Source organism: Rhinatrema bivittatum, chromosome 5 (genome assembly GCF_901001135.1).
Source record: "Rhinatrema bivittatum chromosome 5, aRhiBiv1.1, whole genome shotgun sequence".
Lineage (NCBI taxonomy): Eukaryota > Metazoa > Chordata > Amphibia > Gymnophiona > Rhinatrematidae > Rhinatrema > Rhinatrema bivittatum.
The window spans coordinates 342,964,811-342,981,949 of record NC_042619.1 but is presented as its reverse complement, the minus strand read 5'-3'; the positions used below and the strand labels follow the sequence as shown (position 1 = coordinate 342,981,949).

General features: G+C 50.0%; 1 protein-coding gene across 1 annotated transcript in view; it reads right to left on the bottom strand.

Annotated features, from left to right (window-relative positions):
- The window catches only part of IPO5 (importin 5), a 278,851-nt gene that overhangs the window by 41,075 nt on the left and 220,637 nt on the right, over positions 1-17,139 (bottom strand). Inside the window, exon 23 of the mRNA XM_029604478.1 lies at positions 16,758-16,977. Coding sequence (XP_029460338.1) covers positions 16,758-16,977 — 220 coding nt within the window. The remainder of the gene's footprint in view (positions 1-16,757; positions 16,978-17,139) is intronic.

The window sequence follows — 17,139 nt, the reverse complement described above, 5'->3', positions numbered from 1 at the left end:
ACTGACACCGTCCTCAAAGGCATGGACCACGGTCAATCATATATACTTGCCCTCCTTGATATCTCTGCCGCTTTCGATACCGTGAACCATCAAATCCTATTATCACGGTTAGCGGAGATAGGCATCTCAAATACAGCCCTATCCTGGTTCTCCTCATACCTTGACCACAGAAAGTACCTAGTCAAACTTGATAATTTTGAATCCGCTCACATTCCCCTCACACAAGGCGTACCACAAGGCTCCTCTTTATCGTCCACCCTCTTCAATATATATCTACTCCCACTCTGCCACTTACTCTCTAAACTAGGACTAAAATTTTTCTTATATGCAGATGACGTACAAATACTCATTCCCATTCGGAAATCCCTCACTGAAACCCTGCAATATTGGGAAACTTGCCTGACATCCATCAACTCTCTCCTCTCCAATATCCACCTTGCACTCAATGCCTCTAAAACAGAAATCCTCATCCTAACAAATCAATCTATCGACTCGATCCACCAAATGAATCAAAACGCCTCACAAGCTCACACACTACCGCCCAGTGTCAGAGATTTAGGAGTTTCCCTAGACAATCAGCTAAGCTTCAAAGCTCACATTAAATCACTACTAAAGGGGGCTTCTTTAAACTTCAAACCCTCAAAAAACTGAAGCCCCTCCTCCACGCCCACGACTTCCGCACTGTTATGCAAACCACCATACTATCTAAAATCGACTATTGCAACTCCCTTCTCATAGGTCTCCCTGCCTCCACTATTAAACCCCTCCAAATCCTCCAAAATGCTATGGCTAGAATCTTAACAAACACCAGGAAAACTGACCACATCACTCCCATACTACAGGATCTCCACTGGCTCCCCATTTCCTACCGTTCCCAATACAAAACACTTACTATCCTCCATAACACATTATACAAAAACAACTCCCCCTGGCTTGAGGATATGCCACATTTCCGTCAAACTAATCGCCCCACCAGAAACACCCTCGCTGGCACCCTTCAAACCCCTTCACTCAAAATTGGGCACCTTACCACTACCCGGGACAGAGCCTTCTCCATTGCGGGTCCTACCCTCTGGAACTCCCTTCCTGCTAAACTCCGCCTAGAACCGTCCCTGAGCCACTTCAAAAAAGGAATCAAGACATGGCTCTTTAAACAGGCATACCCCAACTCCTCCCAATCCTAGTCATTGTCATGTCTCGAAATTACTCAGCTCCCGCTCAGCCTACACACCCCCTCCTCAACCTCCCCTTCGCCATCCCAACTCCCCCTGCTCCCCTACCTTCCCAGCTCCCCCTTCTCCCTTACCATTTTAGCTCCCTCACCCTCCCAGCTCCCTCCCTGCTCCCTTCCCCAGCACCCTTCTGCCTCTCTTCTGCTCCCTTCCCCCGCACCCTTCTGCTCCCTTCCCCAGCACCCTTCTGCCTCTCCCCTACCCCCCCCTCCCTTCCTACGAACAGCCTTTCCTTGAAAGTGCCATTGCCTTAACGATCTCCTATACCCCTACCCCCTCCTCTCCTTTCCCCTCCTCGCTCCCCCTCTCCCTGCCCCTGCATTTAACATTAATATTGTAAATAAGTTCATATGTTAAGTTCTTAAGTGTACATGCATCCTTAACATCCTGATGCATATCTACTCTTAACATGGATAATCTTCATCCAGTTCTTTTACAAAGTTGTATCCCTGCTCGTTGACTCTCTCTATCCTTGTTCCTAGTTCATTGTAATATCGTTAACTCTCTCTATCCTCGTTCATTGTAATTTCCTTTCTCAGTTAATTGTGAACCGACATGATGTGTCCTACGAATGCCGGTATATAAAAATTGTTAAATAAATAAATAAAAATAAATAGACCTGACTGATAAATGCCAGAGATAGTCCAAAAACCTTGGGATTGGACAGGAAATGGGATCAAGGGACTGCGAAGTGCACCATGATGTGTACCTTTTCCATTTATAGGAATAAGATTTTCTTGTGGAAGGCTTTCATGAAGCAATCAGGACACGAGAAACCGAATCTGAAAGGTTAAGTGGTTGAAGGATTAACCTTTCAACATCCATGCCGTCAGGGACAAGGCCTGAAGATTGGGATGGCGTAGGCATCCGTCGTTTTGAGTGATCAGATGCAGGTCCGTTCCCAAGGGAATTGTGCCTGGAGATGGAGAGATCCTGGAGTATGGGAAACCACACTTGGCGTGGCCAGTGAGGTGCTATCAGGATCATGGTTCCCTTGTCCTGACGTAGCTTCACAAGAGTCTTCTAAAGAAGAGGAAGTGGAGGGAATGCATAGAGCAGACCGGTTGCCCACGAGAGGAAGAATGCATCTCTGGGCTGAGAGCGCAGTAATTGTCCACTTTGTGGTTCTGAGGGGACGCAAAGAGGTCTGTCTGGGGGTATCCCCATTGGCGAAAGATTGAAGTCGCTACCGAGAGGTTGAGAGACCACTCAGGTGGCTGGAAGACGCGACTCAGTTTGTCTGCCAAGACATTGTCCACTCCCGGCAAGTAGGTGGCCCTGAGGTACATCGAGTGGGAGAGCGCTTCCCCCCAAATCTGCGCAGCTTGCTGACACAGGAGGAAGGAGCCTGTGCCTCCCTGCTTGTTGATGTACCACATGGCCACCTGGTTGTCTTTCTGAATCAGGATGATGTGATTTGATAGGCGTTCCTGAAAAGCCCTGAGAGCATATCGCATTGCTCGAAGTTCTAGGAAGTTTATTTGATGTTTGGCTTCCTGTGGAGACCAAGATCCTTGTGTCTATAGATTGTCCACGTGGGCTTCCCACCCGAGGTTGGAAGCGTCGGTGGTGAGAATGAGTTGAGGATCTGGCACTTGAAAAGGCAGTCCCTGGAGGAGATTGGTCTGATCTTTCCACCAGGCGAGAGACAGACGGAGTGAGTTGGTGATGTGGACAATGGTCGACAGAGGCTGAACAGCTTGAATCCATTGTGACCTCAGAGTTCAATGCATGAGTCTCATGGCCAGGCAGGCCATTGGAGTAACATGGACGGAGGACGCCATGTGTCCTAGCAGGATGAGGAATTGGCGAGCTGTTGCTTTATGTTGAGACTGCAACTGGTGAGTGAGGGCCACGAGTGTTAGCACTTGTTGTCGAGGTAGAAAGGCTTTTGCCTGTACAATGTCCCAGTCTGCCCCAATGAACAACAAGTTTTGAGATGGGGTTAAATAGGATTTCCCATAATTGACAAGAAATCCTAGAGAAATTAAAGTGTGTAGAGTGAAATCGAGGGATGACCGAGCAGCTTGCCTGGGTTGGAGCCCTGATTAACCAGTCGTCCAGATAGGGGTAGACGTGCATACCTTCTTTCCTGAGGAAAACCGCTACAACTACGAGACATTTGGTGAAGACTCGTGGTGCAGACGCTAGGCCGAAAGGAAGCACTCGTTATTGATAGTGCTTTGGGCCTACTAAAAACCTGAGGTACTTGCGATGAGTTGGAGTGATCGCAATGTGTGTGTATGCGTCCTGGAGGTCCAGAGAGCAGAGCCAGTCTCCTCTTTGTAGAAGAGGTAGAAGCAAGCCCAAGGTTACCATCTTGAACTTTTCCCGTTGGAGGTACTTGTTGAGAGCACATAGGTCCAGAATTGGACAAAGCCCCCCAGATTTTTTGGGGGATCAAAAAGTACCGTGAATAGAACCCTGGGCCTTGCTGCGAGAGTGGGACGGGTTCTATTGCTCTTAACTGGAGAAGAAGGGAAACCTCCTGCTCCAGAAGGACAGAATGGTCAGATACTCTCCATGCTTGCAGAGGTGGCGAGTCCGGTGGAAGAGCAAGAAAGTTTAGGTGGTAACCCCGAGCAATGATTGCTAGCACCCATTGGTTGGTTGTGATTGATTGCCACATGTTGTGAAAGTGGCACAATCGACCTCCCACTGGTATGCTTGGCAGAGGAATCAGACTGCTGCTCTCCAAGTGAAAATCAAAAACTGGAAGCAGGCCCCGGCTGGGGAGCTGCTTGTGGCTTTTGCTTTCGGGCCTGGCGAGGCTGAGGCTTTTGATAAGGTCTCGTAGTTCAGGACCTTGCTGGTGGAGGATAGTACTTCCTTGGACGGAAGAATGACTTCTTAGAGTCCTTCCTGAAGGGCTGTCTTAAGGGGAAGTCGGAAGGTATCGATGAGAGCTGTTTAAGGGTCTCATGATGGTCCTTTAATTCAGCCACTATTTGCTGGATCTGCTCACCGAACAGATTGTCTCCTACACATGGTAGGTCAGAAAGCCCGTCTTGTACTTCTGGGCGACGGTCAGAAGATTTGAGCCAGGCCCATCGTCTTGCCGAAATAGCAGCTGCAGACACTCTAGGAGAGGTGTCGACGATATCATAAGCTGTTCTTATCTCATGCTTTCCTGCTTCAAACCCCTTGTTGACAAGGATTTGAAGCTGGTCTTGGAATTGTTCAGGCAGGGTTTCAGAGAAGTCCTGTATCTGTTGAAAATGACCCTATTGTATTGGGTCATATACAGCTGGTAAGCAGCAATTCTGGAGATGAGCATGGCCCCTTGGAACACTCGTCGACCAATATTGTCTAGGAACTTGTGTTCCTTAACAGCCGATTCTACCACAACTGAGTGGTGGTCGAGCTGAGATTTTTGAAAGCCGGGGGCTGACTGCATTAAATAGGTAGTGTCAGCTTTTCTATGGAATGGGGCAATGGATCCAGGGTTTTCTCAGTTCTTTTTGAAGAGGTCAAGAAGAATTTGATGAATGGGAATAGAAATGATCACTTTAGGGGCATCCAGGAACTGGAGAAGCTCCATCATCTGGTGCCTATCATCTTGCTCCGTCTGGAGCTGAAAAGGGACCAACTCTGACATTTCCTTCACAAAATTAATGAAAGAAAGGTCCTCTGGAGGAGAACGCTTTCTACTTTCAGTAGGAGAGGGAGGTGAAGGTAAGTCATCGGTGTCTGAAGAAGCATCATCACCCCAGGTGTCATAAGGATCAGCAGACTGACCTGTAGGATGAGAAGGGGGTTGGATACCCGAAGGCCCTGGCCGAGGCTCCGAGAAAATCGAAGGAATTGTCGGGGGCACCGTGGACAGCCTGGAGGGCATCGGTGCCGGTATCGAAGGCATCAATGGTGCCGACGTATGTATCGCCCTCGATGAATGAATCAGTGGCGAGGGACGAATTGGCATCAATGGCTTTGGCAAAACTCCAGAAGGATGCGGAACAGTGTTTCTCCTCCCGATGAAGCTGTCAACGGCGAGCGCACCGGAGCCATCGGAGACCCGGGAATCACCGGTGGAAGGGCAGTTATGAGCGCCTCCATCCAGGATAGCAGCAGTGCCAGCGCTGCTGGAATCGGGTCGATGACCGGTTCCACAATCGGTGCCGGTGTCTGTGCCGAAGGGACCTGGAGTCTTTGCATTGCCTTGTCAATGGCCTCCTGGACCAGTCGGTCCAGTTCTTCTCGGAGACCTATAGCAAGCAGCCCCAGCTCCAGAACAGAAGAGGGAGGGAGAGGCATAGCTGGAGGGACCACCTTTACAGGCGGAATCGCGGCTCCCAAACCCCGATCAGGTGAGGGTGGCCTCGATGGCCCGGTCGCAGGAATGGTCAGTGCCTTTCCTGGACAGGGCTTCTTCGACCGTGGCTCTGACGGTGGCGAGGTCAATGATTTCGCTCCCTCGATGGTCTGAGTCTTACAATGCCAATGGCGATGTTTCTCCCTACGATCTCCTCGATCCTTAGGGGGAGTTACGGGCGCCGATGGCCGTGAAGATGTCGATGGAGGACGGTCACCGGACGGTGGTCGATGCTGGTGCGACGTCGACGGTGCCGGTTCCGATGACGTCGATGCGATGGACGGCATCTGGGTGTGAGCACGGAAGAGGAGTCCCATCTTCTCCATCCTTGCCTTGCAACCTTTGGGTGTCATGAGGGCACATTTGATGCAAGTCAGGACATCATGCTCCCGGCCTAAACACATTACACAGACGCCATGAGGGTCTGTGATAGACATGGTGCGAGTACAATCCGGACACCGGCAGAACCCTGACACCAAGGCCATAGAAAAAAATTGAGCCGCGGGATGGACGACGGCCAGCAGGTCGCAAGGGCCAAACTCGACAGTAATCGGTGGAAAACTGTCAAAAAACTTACTGGAGTACTGCAGCTAGAGAGAAGTTAGAGGAGGGACTCCTGTGGGGCAATTTAACGTTAGTTAATTCCGTGAGGAAAATTCCTGTCAGGAATCTCCACAGAGCTCCTAAGCCGCGAGGCTACTGCAGCGCGGAAAAAAGAAGACTGAAGGGGGACCCCTGCTGGCTGCAGGGTTAGTGCCATGCTGGGCATGCCCAGTAGGGGCCAGTCAAAGTTCTGGAAACTTTGATAGTTTTCCGTGATTGGGCTCCATCCTGATGATGTCACCCATATGTGAGGACTACCATCCTGCTTGTCCTGTGAGAATCCAAGTATACTACATCTACCGGTTCACCTTTATCCATATGTTTATTAACTCCTTCAAAAAAGTGAAGCAGATTTGTGAGGCAAGACTTGCCTTGGGTAAAGCCATGCTGACTTTGTTCCATTAAACCATGTCTTTCTATATGTTCTGTGATTTTGATGTTTAGAACACTTTCCACTATTTTTCCTGGCACTGGTCAGGCTAACTGGTCTGTAGTTTCCCGGATCGCCCCTGAAGCCCTTTTTAAATATTGGGGTTACATTTGCTATCCTCCCGTCTTCAGGTACAATGGATGATTTTAATGATAGGTTACACATTTTTACTAAAAGGTCTGAAATTTCATTTTTTAGTTCCTTCAGAACTCTGGGGTCCAGGTGATTTACTGGACCCCAGTATGGGGATGGACCCCAGGTGATCCTTCAGAACTCTGGGGTCCATCCAGTCCAGGTGATTTACTACTCTTCAGTTTGTCAATCAGGTCTACCTCAACTTCTAGGTTCACCGTGATTTGATTCAGTCCATCTGAATCATTACCCATGAAAACCTTCTCCAGTACGGGTACCTCCCCAACATCCTCTTCAGTAAACACCGACGCAAAGAAATCATTTAATTTTTCCGCAATGGCCTTATCTTCTCTAAGTGCCCCTTTAACCCCTCTATCATCTAACGGTCCAACTGACTCCCTCATAGGCTTTCTGCTTCGGATATATTTAAAGGTTTTACTGTGAGTTTTTGCCTCTATGGCAAACTTCTTTTCAAATTCTCTCTTAGCCTGTCTTATCAATGTCTTACATTTAACTTACCAACGTTTATGCATTATCCTATTTTCTTCTGTTGGATCCTTCTTCCAATTTTTGAATGAAGATCTTTTGGCTAAAATAGCTTCTTTCACCTCCCCTTTTAACCATGCCGGTAATCATTTTGCCTTCTTTCCACCTTTCTTAATGTGTGAATACATCTGGACTGTGCTTCTAAAATGATATTTTTTTTAAATAATGACCACGCCTCTTGCACACTTTTTACTTTTGTAGCTGCTCCTTTCAGTTTTTTTCTAACTATTTTTCTCATTTTATCAAAGTTTCCTTTTGAAAGTTTAGCACGAGAGCCATGGATTTGCATACTGTTCCTCTTCCAGTCATTAATTCAAATTTGATCATATTATGATCACTATTGCCAAGCAGCCCCCACCACCGTTACCTCTCTCACCAAATCCTGTGCTCCACTGAGAATTAGATCTATAATTGCTCCCTCTCTCATCGGTTCCTGAACCAATTGCTCCATAAAGCTATCATTTATTCCATCCAGGAACGTTATCTCTCTAGTGTGTCCCGATGTTACATTTATCTAGTCAATATTGGGGTAATTGAAGTCTCCCATTATTACCGCACTACCAATTTGGTTAGCTTCCCTAATTTCTCTTAGCATTTCACTGTCAGTCTCACCATTTTGACCAGGTGGACGGTATTATACTCCTATCACTATAGTCTTCCTCGACACACAAGGGATTTCTACCCATAAAGATTCAATTTTGCATTTAGTTTCATGCAGGATTGTTTATCCTGTTGGACTCTATGCCATTCCGGACAAAGCGCCACCCCTCCTCCCGGGTACTCCTCTCTGTCATTGCGATATAATCTGTACCCCGGTATAGCACTATCCCATTGGTTGTCCTCCTTCCACCATGTCACTGAGATGCCAATTAAGTCTATGTCATCATTCACTGCTATACATTCTAATTCTCCCATCTTACTTCCTAGACTTCTAGCATTAGCATGCAAACATTTCGAAGTTTGTTTTTTGTTTGTATTTTCATTCTGCTTTTTAATTGATAGGGATAAGTTAAAACATTTTTTTTAGCTCAGGTGAGTTTTTAGTTACAGGCACTTGGACTACTTTTCTTTTTATTGGAACCTCACTGTCAGGATGCCCTAATTCTAATGCATCATTAGTATCCTTTGAAGATACCTCTCTCCTAACCATGCGCTGCTGAGCGACTGTCGGCTTTCCCCTTTGATCTAGTTTAAAAGCTGCTCTATCTCCTTTTTAAAGGTTAGCGCCAGCAGTCTGGTTCCACCCTGGTTAAGATGGAGCCCATCCCTTGGAAGAGACTCCCCCTTCCCCAAAAGGTTCCCCAGTTCCTAACAAAACTGAATCCCTCTTCCTTGCACCATCGTCTCATCCACGCATTGAGACGCCGGAGCTCTGCCTGCCTCTGGTGACCTGGAGGTGGAACAGGGAGCATTTCAGAGAATGCTACCCTGGAGGTTCTGGATTTAAGCTTTCTACCTAAGAGCCTAGATTTGGCTTCCAGAACCTCCCTCCCACATTTTCCTATGTCGTTGGTGTCCACATGTACCACGACAGCCGGCTCCTTCCCAGCACTGTCTAACATCCTATCTAGGTGACGCGTGAGGTCCGCCACCTTCGCACCAGGTAGGCATGTTACCAGGCGATCCTCACGCCCACCAGCCACCCAGCTATCTACATTCCTAATAATCGAATCATCAGCTATGACGGCCGACCTAACCACCAACTATGACTGCCAACCTAACCACCAATTATGACGGCCAACCTAACCCTTCCCTCCTGGGCAGTAGGCCTTGGGGGAGATATCTTCGGTGCGAAAGGACAATGCATCACCTGGAGAGCAGGTCCTTGCTACAGGATCAATACAGGTCAAATACAAAATAAAAAAAAATTTTAAACTGAGAAAAAATTAAAAGATCTACCTAAGGAATAAAGAAAGAAATTAAGAGTAAAAAAAAAAAAAAAGAAAAGAAAAAAAGGTCAGACTACAAAAATAAACCCTCAAGAGAACAGGCACAGCCAAACCCCCCAACAAGCCTAAAATCATGGCAGGAGCTGTGTAGCAGAAAATCCTCCAATGGAAAACAAAACTGAAGCGCAATGGATCAGACAGTGCATGGAAAACCCCATACAAGCTCAAAAGCTTTCCTAAAAAGCTCTAGATATCTTTTTTGCTGGTATGAGACTGCATCATCTGACCCATCCATGAGGATTGTTGCACATGTTTCTCATCACAGAATAACAGCAATGAACTAGGATGTGTGTTATGTAAACAAAAATAAAAAGGTCTAAGCATCCAGTATAATGTATCTGCAAATAAAATTAAGTAAATTTGACATTTTCTGCATCGTTGACATTTCTTTAAGCTTTATCTTAAATCAAGCACTCCGGAGAAGAAACACTACACACTGGTTTATCAAATAAAAATTCACAAATATGTTTTCCTACAAGACACTTTCCCAATTTGATCTAAGAACAAAATAAAAAATGTACTATGAATCAAGTTATATCATGTGCTACTATTTATTTATTTATTTATGGTTTTTATATACCGGGAGTTCCTGTATACAATACATATCACTCCGGTTCACAGGTAACAGTAAAAACTACTGCCGGATGGCAGTTTACATGTAACAAATCTTGGAACAAATCAAACAATTGATCTATAATAAAGAAAACAAACTAAGCTCAACTTTAAGCATATAAATAAGGCAAATAATAATAATGAATAAATAAGGCAGAGAACAATACATTAAAATCCAAAGGACAGGGTTTTTTTTTTTTATCTTCTAGTTCTTAGTTCTCTAGGAATGCTTGCAGGAAGAGCCAAGTCTTGAGTTTTGCCTTAAAAGTAGTATGGCACGGCTCAAGGCGGAGGTCTGGTGGTAGAGAATTCCAGAGAGACTGGCCCGCAGTGGATAGGGCGCGTTTTCTCAGGGAGGATTTTGCGGGCTGGGTAATAAGAAAATTATTCCTTACCTGCTAATTTTCGTTCCTGTAGTACCATGGATCAGTCCAGACGGTGGGTTATGTCCCCTGTCCAGCAGATGAAGTCAGAACAGAGCTCGAGGGCTCCGCCTCCTATACCAGCTCATCCTCTGCTGGAGCTCAGTATCGTGAATAACAAAGCCCAAAAGAGCAATAACAAAACAATTTGGATCAAAACCCTGATGAAAATCAAACATCAATAACAATAAAAACAGGCATGACCTAACAAAAAGAGGTCGCCAACGTCAACTTGTGAGGAGCTGTACAACTCTGAGAGAAGAAAGAAGAGACAGGAGATAACAATGAGTCCGAGCAGGTCGCAAGATCCCAGCGTGGTGGGCGTCTGGACTGATCCATGGTACTACAGGAACGAAAATTAGCAGGTAAGGAATCATTTTCTTTTCCCTGTACGTACCAGGATCAGTCCAGACGGTGGGATGTACCAAAGCTTCCCTACTATGGGTGGGCCCTTGAGAGCCCTGCTCGGAGAACCTGATCGCCAAAGTGTCCAGGAGCCGAAGGCGCCAGGTGTAGGCGATAATGCTTAGCGAAGGTATGCAGCGACTTCCATGTCGCCGCCCGGCAAATTTCCTGTGGGGAGACGGAACGAGACTCCGCCCAAGAAGCTGCTTGAGAGCGTGTAGAATGAGCTCGAACGCCCCTGGGCGGATCCCGACTGGCCCCGATATAAGACGACGAGATGGCATCCTTGATCCAGCGGGCGATGGTCGTCTTTGAAGCCGAGGAGCCCTTCTTAGGTCCCGACCAGAGCACAAACAAATGATCGGAAACCCGAAAGGCATTGGTAACCTCCAGGTAGTGGAGTAAGACTCGTTTGACGTCCAAGTTACGAAGAGACCTCGACTCCTCTGGAGAGAACGCCGGGAGTTCCACCGTCTGATTCACGTGAAACGAAGACACCACCTTCGGGAGGAAGGAAGGTACTGTACGCAGCGAGATCCCCGCCTCCGAAATGCGAAGGTAGGGTTCCCTGCAGGAAAGAGCCTGTAGCTCCGAGATTCGACGGGCAGAGCATATTGCCACGAGAAAGACCGTCTTCATAGTGAGGTCTTTAAGAGAAGACTCCTGCAGAGGTTCGAAAGGAGCGCCCGCTAGGGCCCGGAGAACCAGGTTAAGACTCCACGACTGGCAAGGGTCCCTGACCGGCGGCCGTAGATGTTTGGCCCCCTTCAGGAAACGAGCGATATCCGCCTGGAGAGGAAGGGCGACCGGTGTCTGTACCAGAACATTCAGGGCTGCTACCTGCACACGTAGGGAATTGTATGCAAGACCCTTATCTAGCCCGTCCTGCAAAAATTGAAGGATCAGAGGTACCGACGCCTCCGTGGGTCGGGCCCCATGATCGGTACACCAGGCCTTGAAGACCTTCCACACTCGCACATAAGCAACAGAGGTAGAAGGTTTGCGGGCCCGGAGCATCGTAGAGATTACCGCCTCCGGGTAGCCTCGTCTGCGGAGGCGGCGCCGTTCAAAAGCCAAGCCGCAAGACAAAAGAGTGCCGCCTGCTCGAAAAATACCGGACCCTGCTGCAGGAGCCGAGGAAGATGACTGAGGCGTAACGGACCGTCCACTGTCATGTGAAGCAGGTCTGCAAACCAAGGACAACGCGGCCACTCCGGAGCTACCAGAATCACGGGACCGCTGTGAGTTTCTATCCTGCGGAGTATCTTGGCCCACTAGGGCCAGGGAGGAAAAACATAGAGTAGCTGATCTGCCGGCCACGGCAGCACTAAAGCATCCACCCCCTCTGCGCCGCGCTCCCTTCTGCGACTGAAGAAGCGCGGGGCCTTGGCGTTGAGGGCGGTCGCCATCAAGTCTAGTCGCGGCGTTCCCCAACGGCGAACCAGGAGCGTCATCGCCTCGTCGGAAAGTGACCATTCGCCGGGGTCCAACCGCTGCCGACTCAGGTAATCCGCTTGCACGTTGTCCACGCCGGCGATGTGGGAGGCCGCGAGCCGAACCAGATGAAGTTCCGCCCATTCCATCAGAAGCGTGGTTTCGGCGGAGACCTGTTCGCTCCTCGTCCTGCCTTGACGATTGATGTACGCCACCGTGGTGGTGTTGTCCGAAAGAACCCGTACCTCTCGGTTCCGAATCAGGGGGAGGAAACGTCGAAGTGCGAGGCGTACTGCTCTGGTCTCCAGACGATTGATCGGCCAGCTCGCCTCCTCCGGGGACCACGTCCCCTGTGTGGCGCTTCGTTCGCAGACAGCGCCCCACCCCACGAGGCTGGCGTCGGTGGTCACGATCACCCAAGAAGGAACGTCGAGGGAGACGCCTCGGGCCAGGTGAGCCGGGACCAGCCACCACTCCAGACTGTCTCGAGCTGACTGAGGGAGGGGTAGCACCACCTGATACTCCTGTGACACCGGTTTCCATCACGACAGCAGGGACGCCTGCAGTGGACGTAGGTGAGCAAACGCCCAGGGCACCATGTCGATGGTGGACCCCATCACTCCCAGAAGCTGTAGATAATTCCAAGCGGTGGGTTCCGACAAAGCCGCGAACTGACGGACGTGCTCCCTCAAGGAGAGTGCCTTGTCCGCACGCAGGAAGAACATGCCTTGCTGAGTGTCGAAGGTCGCCCCCAGAAAATCCAAGCGTTGGGATGGGACGAGGGAACTCTTGGGGAGATTCACAACCCAGCCCAGAGAGGGAAGCATCTCCAAGACTCTGGCCACCGAGGCCTGTCCATGCGAGAAGGACTTCGCCCGCACCAGCCAGTCGTCCAGGTAGGGGTGCACTAAGATCCCCTCCCGCCAGAGGGCCGCCGCAACCACCACCATGATCTTGGTGAAGGTCCGCGGAGCCGTTGCGAGCCCGAAGGGTAGGGCCTGAAACTGAAAATGCTGACCGAGGATCTTGAAACGTAGGTAGCGTCTGTGGTCCGGACGTATCGGGATATGCAGATAGGCCTCTGTCAGATCCAGGGAAGCCAAAAAACTCCCCCTGGTGTACCGCAGCAATCACTGAACGCAGCGTCTCCATGCGGAATCTGTTGACCCGCAGAGAGCGGTTCACTTCCTTCAGATCCAGTATGGGCCGGAACGAGCCGTCCTTTTTGGGAACCACGAAGTAGATGGAATAATGGCCCGAGCCCACCTCGGCGAAAGGAACGGGAACGATAGCCTCTATGGCTTGCAGACGGTCTAGTGTCCGTTGAACCGCCATCCGTTTGAGGTCGGAGCCGCACGGAGAGAAGAGAAATCTGTCCCGAGGAAGATGGACAAATTCCAAGGCGTAACCGTATTGGATGGTGTCCAGGACCCACTGATCTGAAGTAATCTTCACCCACTCCTCGACGAAATCTGTGAGTCGGCCCCCGATGGGCAGACAGGAGGAGTGGGTCGGTCTGGCATCATTGGGTAGATTTGCTGGGGGGGGTTCCCCTGGCCCGAGCCCTCTCTCGCGGGCCTCCGCCCACGAAAGGACCGCGACCACGGTTGGGATCGATTGGGAGCAGTGCGAGGATTGGACTGCCGGTAGGATCTATAGCGTCGCTGTGCTCGAGCCCTGGTTCTGGTGGAGGCAAACGGCCTATAAGGCCTCTGCCGATCTTCGGGTAGACGATGCACTGCATTTTCCCCCAGTGACTTCATGATCTGATCCAGGTCGTTCCCAAAAAGAAACTTCCCACGAAAGGGAAGGGATCCCAGGCTCGATTTGGAGGAGGCGTCCGCAGACCAATTCCGAAGCCACAGGAGGCGACGAGCCGCCACCACCGACACCATGGAGCGGGCCAGAACGCGAAAGAGGTCATACAGAGCGTCCGCCCCGTAAGCGATGGCAGATTCCAGGCTGTCGGCCTGAGCTGCTTCTTCCGGAGGCAACTGTTGTGACGTCAGGAGTTGCTGGACCCAGAGAAGACTAGCCCTCTGGGTCAAAGAACTGCACATGACAGCTCGCATCCCTAGGGCCGAAACCTCAAACACCCTCTTGAGGAATGTCTCCAATTTGCGGTCTTGTGTGTCCCGTAGTGCCGTCCCGCCCGTCACCGGGATCGTAGTTCGCTTAGTCACCGCTGAGACCGCCGAGTCCACCTTAGGGAAACGGATGAGATCTAAGAAATCCTCTGGCAAGGGATATAATTTTTCCATGGCTCGGGTGACCCTCAATGCCGCTTCAGGGACGTCCCATTCCCCCGTGAGGAGCTGGAGAAAAGACTCATGGACCGGGAAAGCTTTAGCCCTAGGTCTGAGGGCGGCCAGGACCAGGTCCCCTTTCTTGGAGCATGTTGCGACCGCCGGAGCCACAGGCGCCGGGGGGTCCGGTGGAGGGTCCAGATCTAGCTCTTGAAGGGTCTGGTGAAGCAGGTATTCTAGTTCCTCCTTATGGAAGATCCGCAAGGCTCGCGGGTTGTCGCCCTCCGTTTGCCCCTCCAGTTGCGCCGGATCCGGAGGGTCCGAAGGGTCAGGGCCCGAGGAGGAAGCCGCTCCCGCCCCTGGAGGCTGAGATGGCAAAGCCGAGAAGCTTGTGGCTAGCCCAGCCGAGGTCAGGGGCCCGGAGGCCGGAAACGAGAGCTTGGGAACTTTGGGAGCAGGAGGCCCCGAGGGGGCTCCCCCCGGCTCTGTGAGGCCCTGCAGGTGAGCCGTGTGCATCTTTAAAATGAAGTCCGGGGAAAAAAAGGCAGGCTGGCTGAAGTCGCAGCCGCAGGGGCCCCTTGCAGTGGTCGGGCCGGTAGAGCATCCTCGGGGCTTCGGTGCAGGCGGGGGGCGCCCCGAACTGCGTCTGTTTCCTCCGGAGCGTGTTCTGAGGGAAAATCCCGCTCCAAAATGGCCGCCGTTCCCGCCATTGGCGAGGACGTGGCCGGCCCGCTCATCCCTGGCTGTGGAGAGGAGGGCGCTAGGCGCGAACCCGAGCCACGCGAACCACCTTCCCCTTCAGGGAGACAGCGCGGGCAAACTCCCTCCTTTGAAAAACGAGACCCTGCCTCACCGCAGGTCTCGCAGCGGGAGAAGCGCGGCATGAAGAAGCCGCTATGAGAAATCGCCTCGGGGGGGCCAAAAAGTAAGCGCATCGCGGGGGGGCCGAAAGGCCGACACAACCCGCCTGACAGATCCTTAGGCGCCGGCGGGAAAAACCGCTAGCGGCGCGCCCAGGCCCGAGGTAGCATTCGCCGGGCCACAGGACCGTCAAGGACCGCGTGAGAGAGCCGGGTGTACCGGCAAACGCCGACAAGTGAAGAGAAAAAACTGCAATAAAAAAACCACACAGAAAATAACACTTACCCCCAAACGTAGGAAAGTGAAACTGCAGGAGGAGGCAGAACAGAGCAGCACGCCTCCTCAAACACTGACAGAATAAAAACTTTTTTTTTTTTTTTTTCAATTAACTTGATCCAAATTGTTAGCTAGCAAACAAAAGACAGGTAGAACTCAAAGAAAAGTAGAAAGAGACTCAAAAACCTGTCAAACTGGGGAAGCACTATTTCCCCAACTCACATCTGCTGGAGTCAGAAAGATACTGGGCTCCAGCAGAGGATGAGCTGGTATAGGAGGCGGAGCCCTCGAGCTCTGTTCTGACTCCATCTGCTGGACGGGGGACATAACCCACCGTCTGGACTGATCCTGGTACGTACAGGGAACAATCTGTTTTGGTATGCACTTCTAGTCGGTTTATCAGAAGTATGTAGTTGCAGCTTGAATGTTAAGTTGAGTGGGGAAATGCTATGTAGGGCCTTGTGAATCATCATGCTGCTTTTGAACTGTATCCTGTATTTAATGGGGAGCCAGTGGAGGTGTTGGAGGATCGGGGTGATGTGGTCTTTTTTTTTGGTGTTGGTGAGGATTCTTGCTGTGGCATTTAGGACCATCTGGAGGGGTTTGGTGGAGCAGGCGGGGAGTCCCAGCAGAAGTGAATTGCAATAGTCTAGTTTCGGGAGAATGATGGCTTGGAGTACTGTGCGGAAATCTCTGTAGCGTAGAAGAGGCTTTAATTTCTTTAAAACTTGTAACTTAAAGAAGCATTCTTTAGTAGTGTTGTTAACGAATTTATTGAGGCTGAATCTGTCGTCTAGGATTACACCCAGATCTCTGACTTGCGGTGAGGTGGTGTATCCTGAGGAGTCTGGAGAATTGCTGGAGGAAGGCAGGGTAGATTTTTCCGGTGCTATTATAAGGATTTCCGTTTTGTTGGTATTTAGAACCAGGTTGAGGCTGGTTAGAAGATCGTTGATGGTTGAGAGGCAATTATTCCAGTAGGCCATGGTCTTGTGTAAGGTATCCGTTATGGGGATGAGAATTTGTATGTCATCCGCGTATAGGAAATGGGTAAGCTTGAGGTTAGTGAGAAGGTGGCAGAGTGGGAGAAGATATATGTTGAAAAGGGTGGGGGAGAGTGAGGATCCTTGTGGTACCCCCATTTTGGCTTGGATGGGATGAGATTCCTTGTTGTTTATTTTGACTCTGTATGTTCTGTTTACTATTTATTTATTTACTATTTTATTTATTTATGTATAATATTTATTTATTTACTATTGCAAATGTTACATGCAGAGAAGTTTTCACAAAACTTTACCTGTGCAGAAAGGCCGGTAGCTGTCCCCACCAAACTGTGCCATAACTCCAATCCCATAAGCAGCTGCTTGTCTAACCTCTGGGCTGTTGTCACATACTGACTGTAGCATTGGCCTCAAGAAGTATTCAACATATTTGAAGGAGGATGGACTGCAGTGCTCTACGACATCATCAAAAATACACAACCCCCATTGTCTGTCTGGCCAGGGCCTGTGGGGACACTACAGGAGAAAAAAAAAAGTACAATACTGATTTTACAATTATTTTCAGATATAAAAAGGGCTTCATACTCTGAAAGTACATGATGTAAGCAAGCCATAATGCACAAAGTACATCTCTATAGGACAGAGCCGAGTGTGCCCCACACAAGCATAAACAACTTA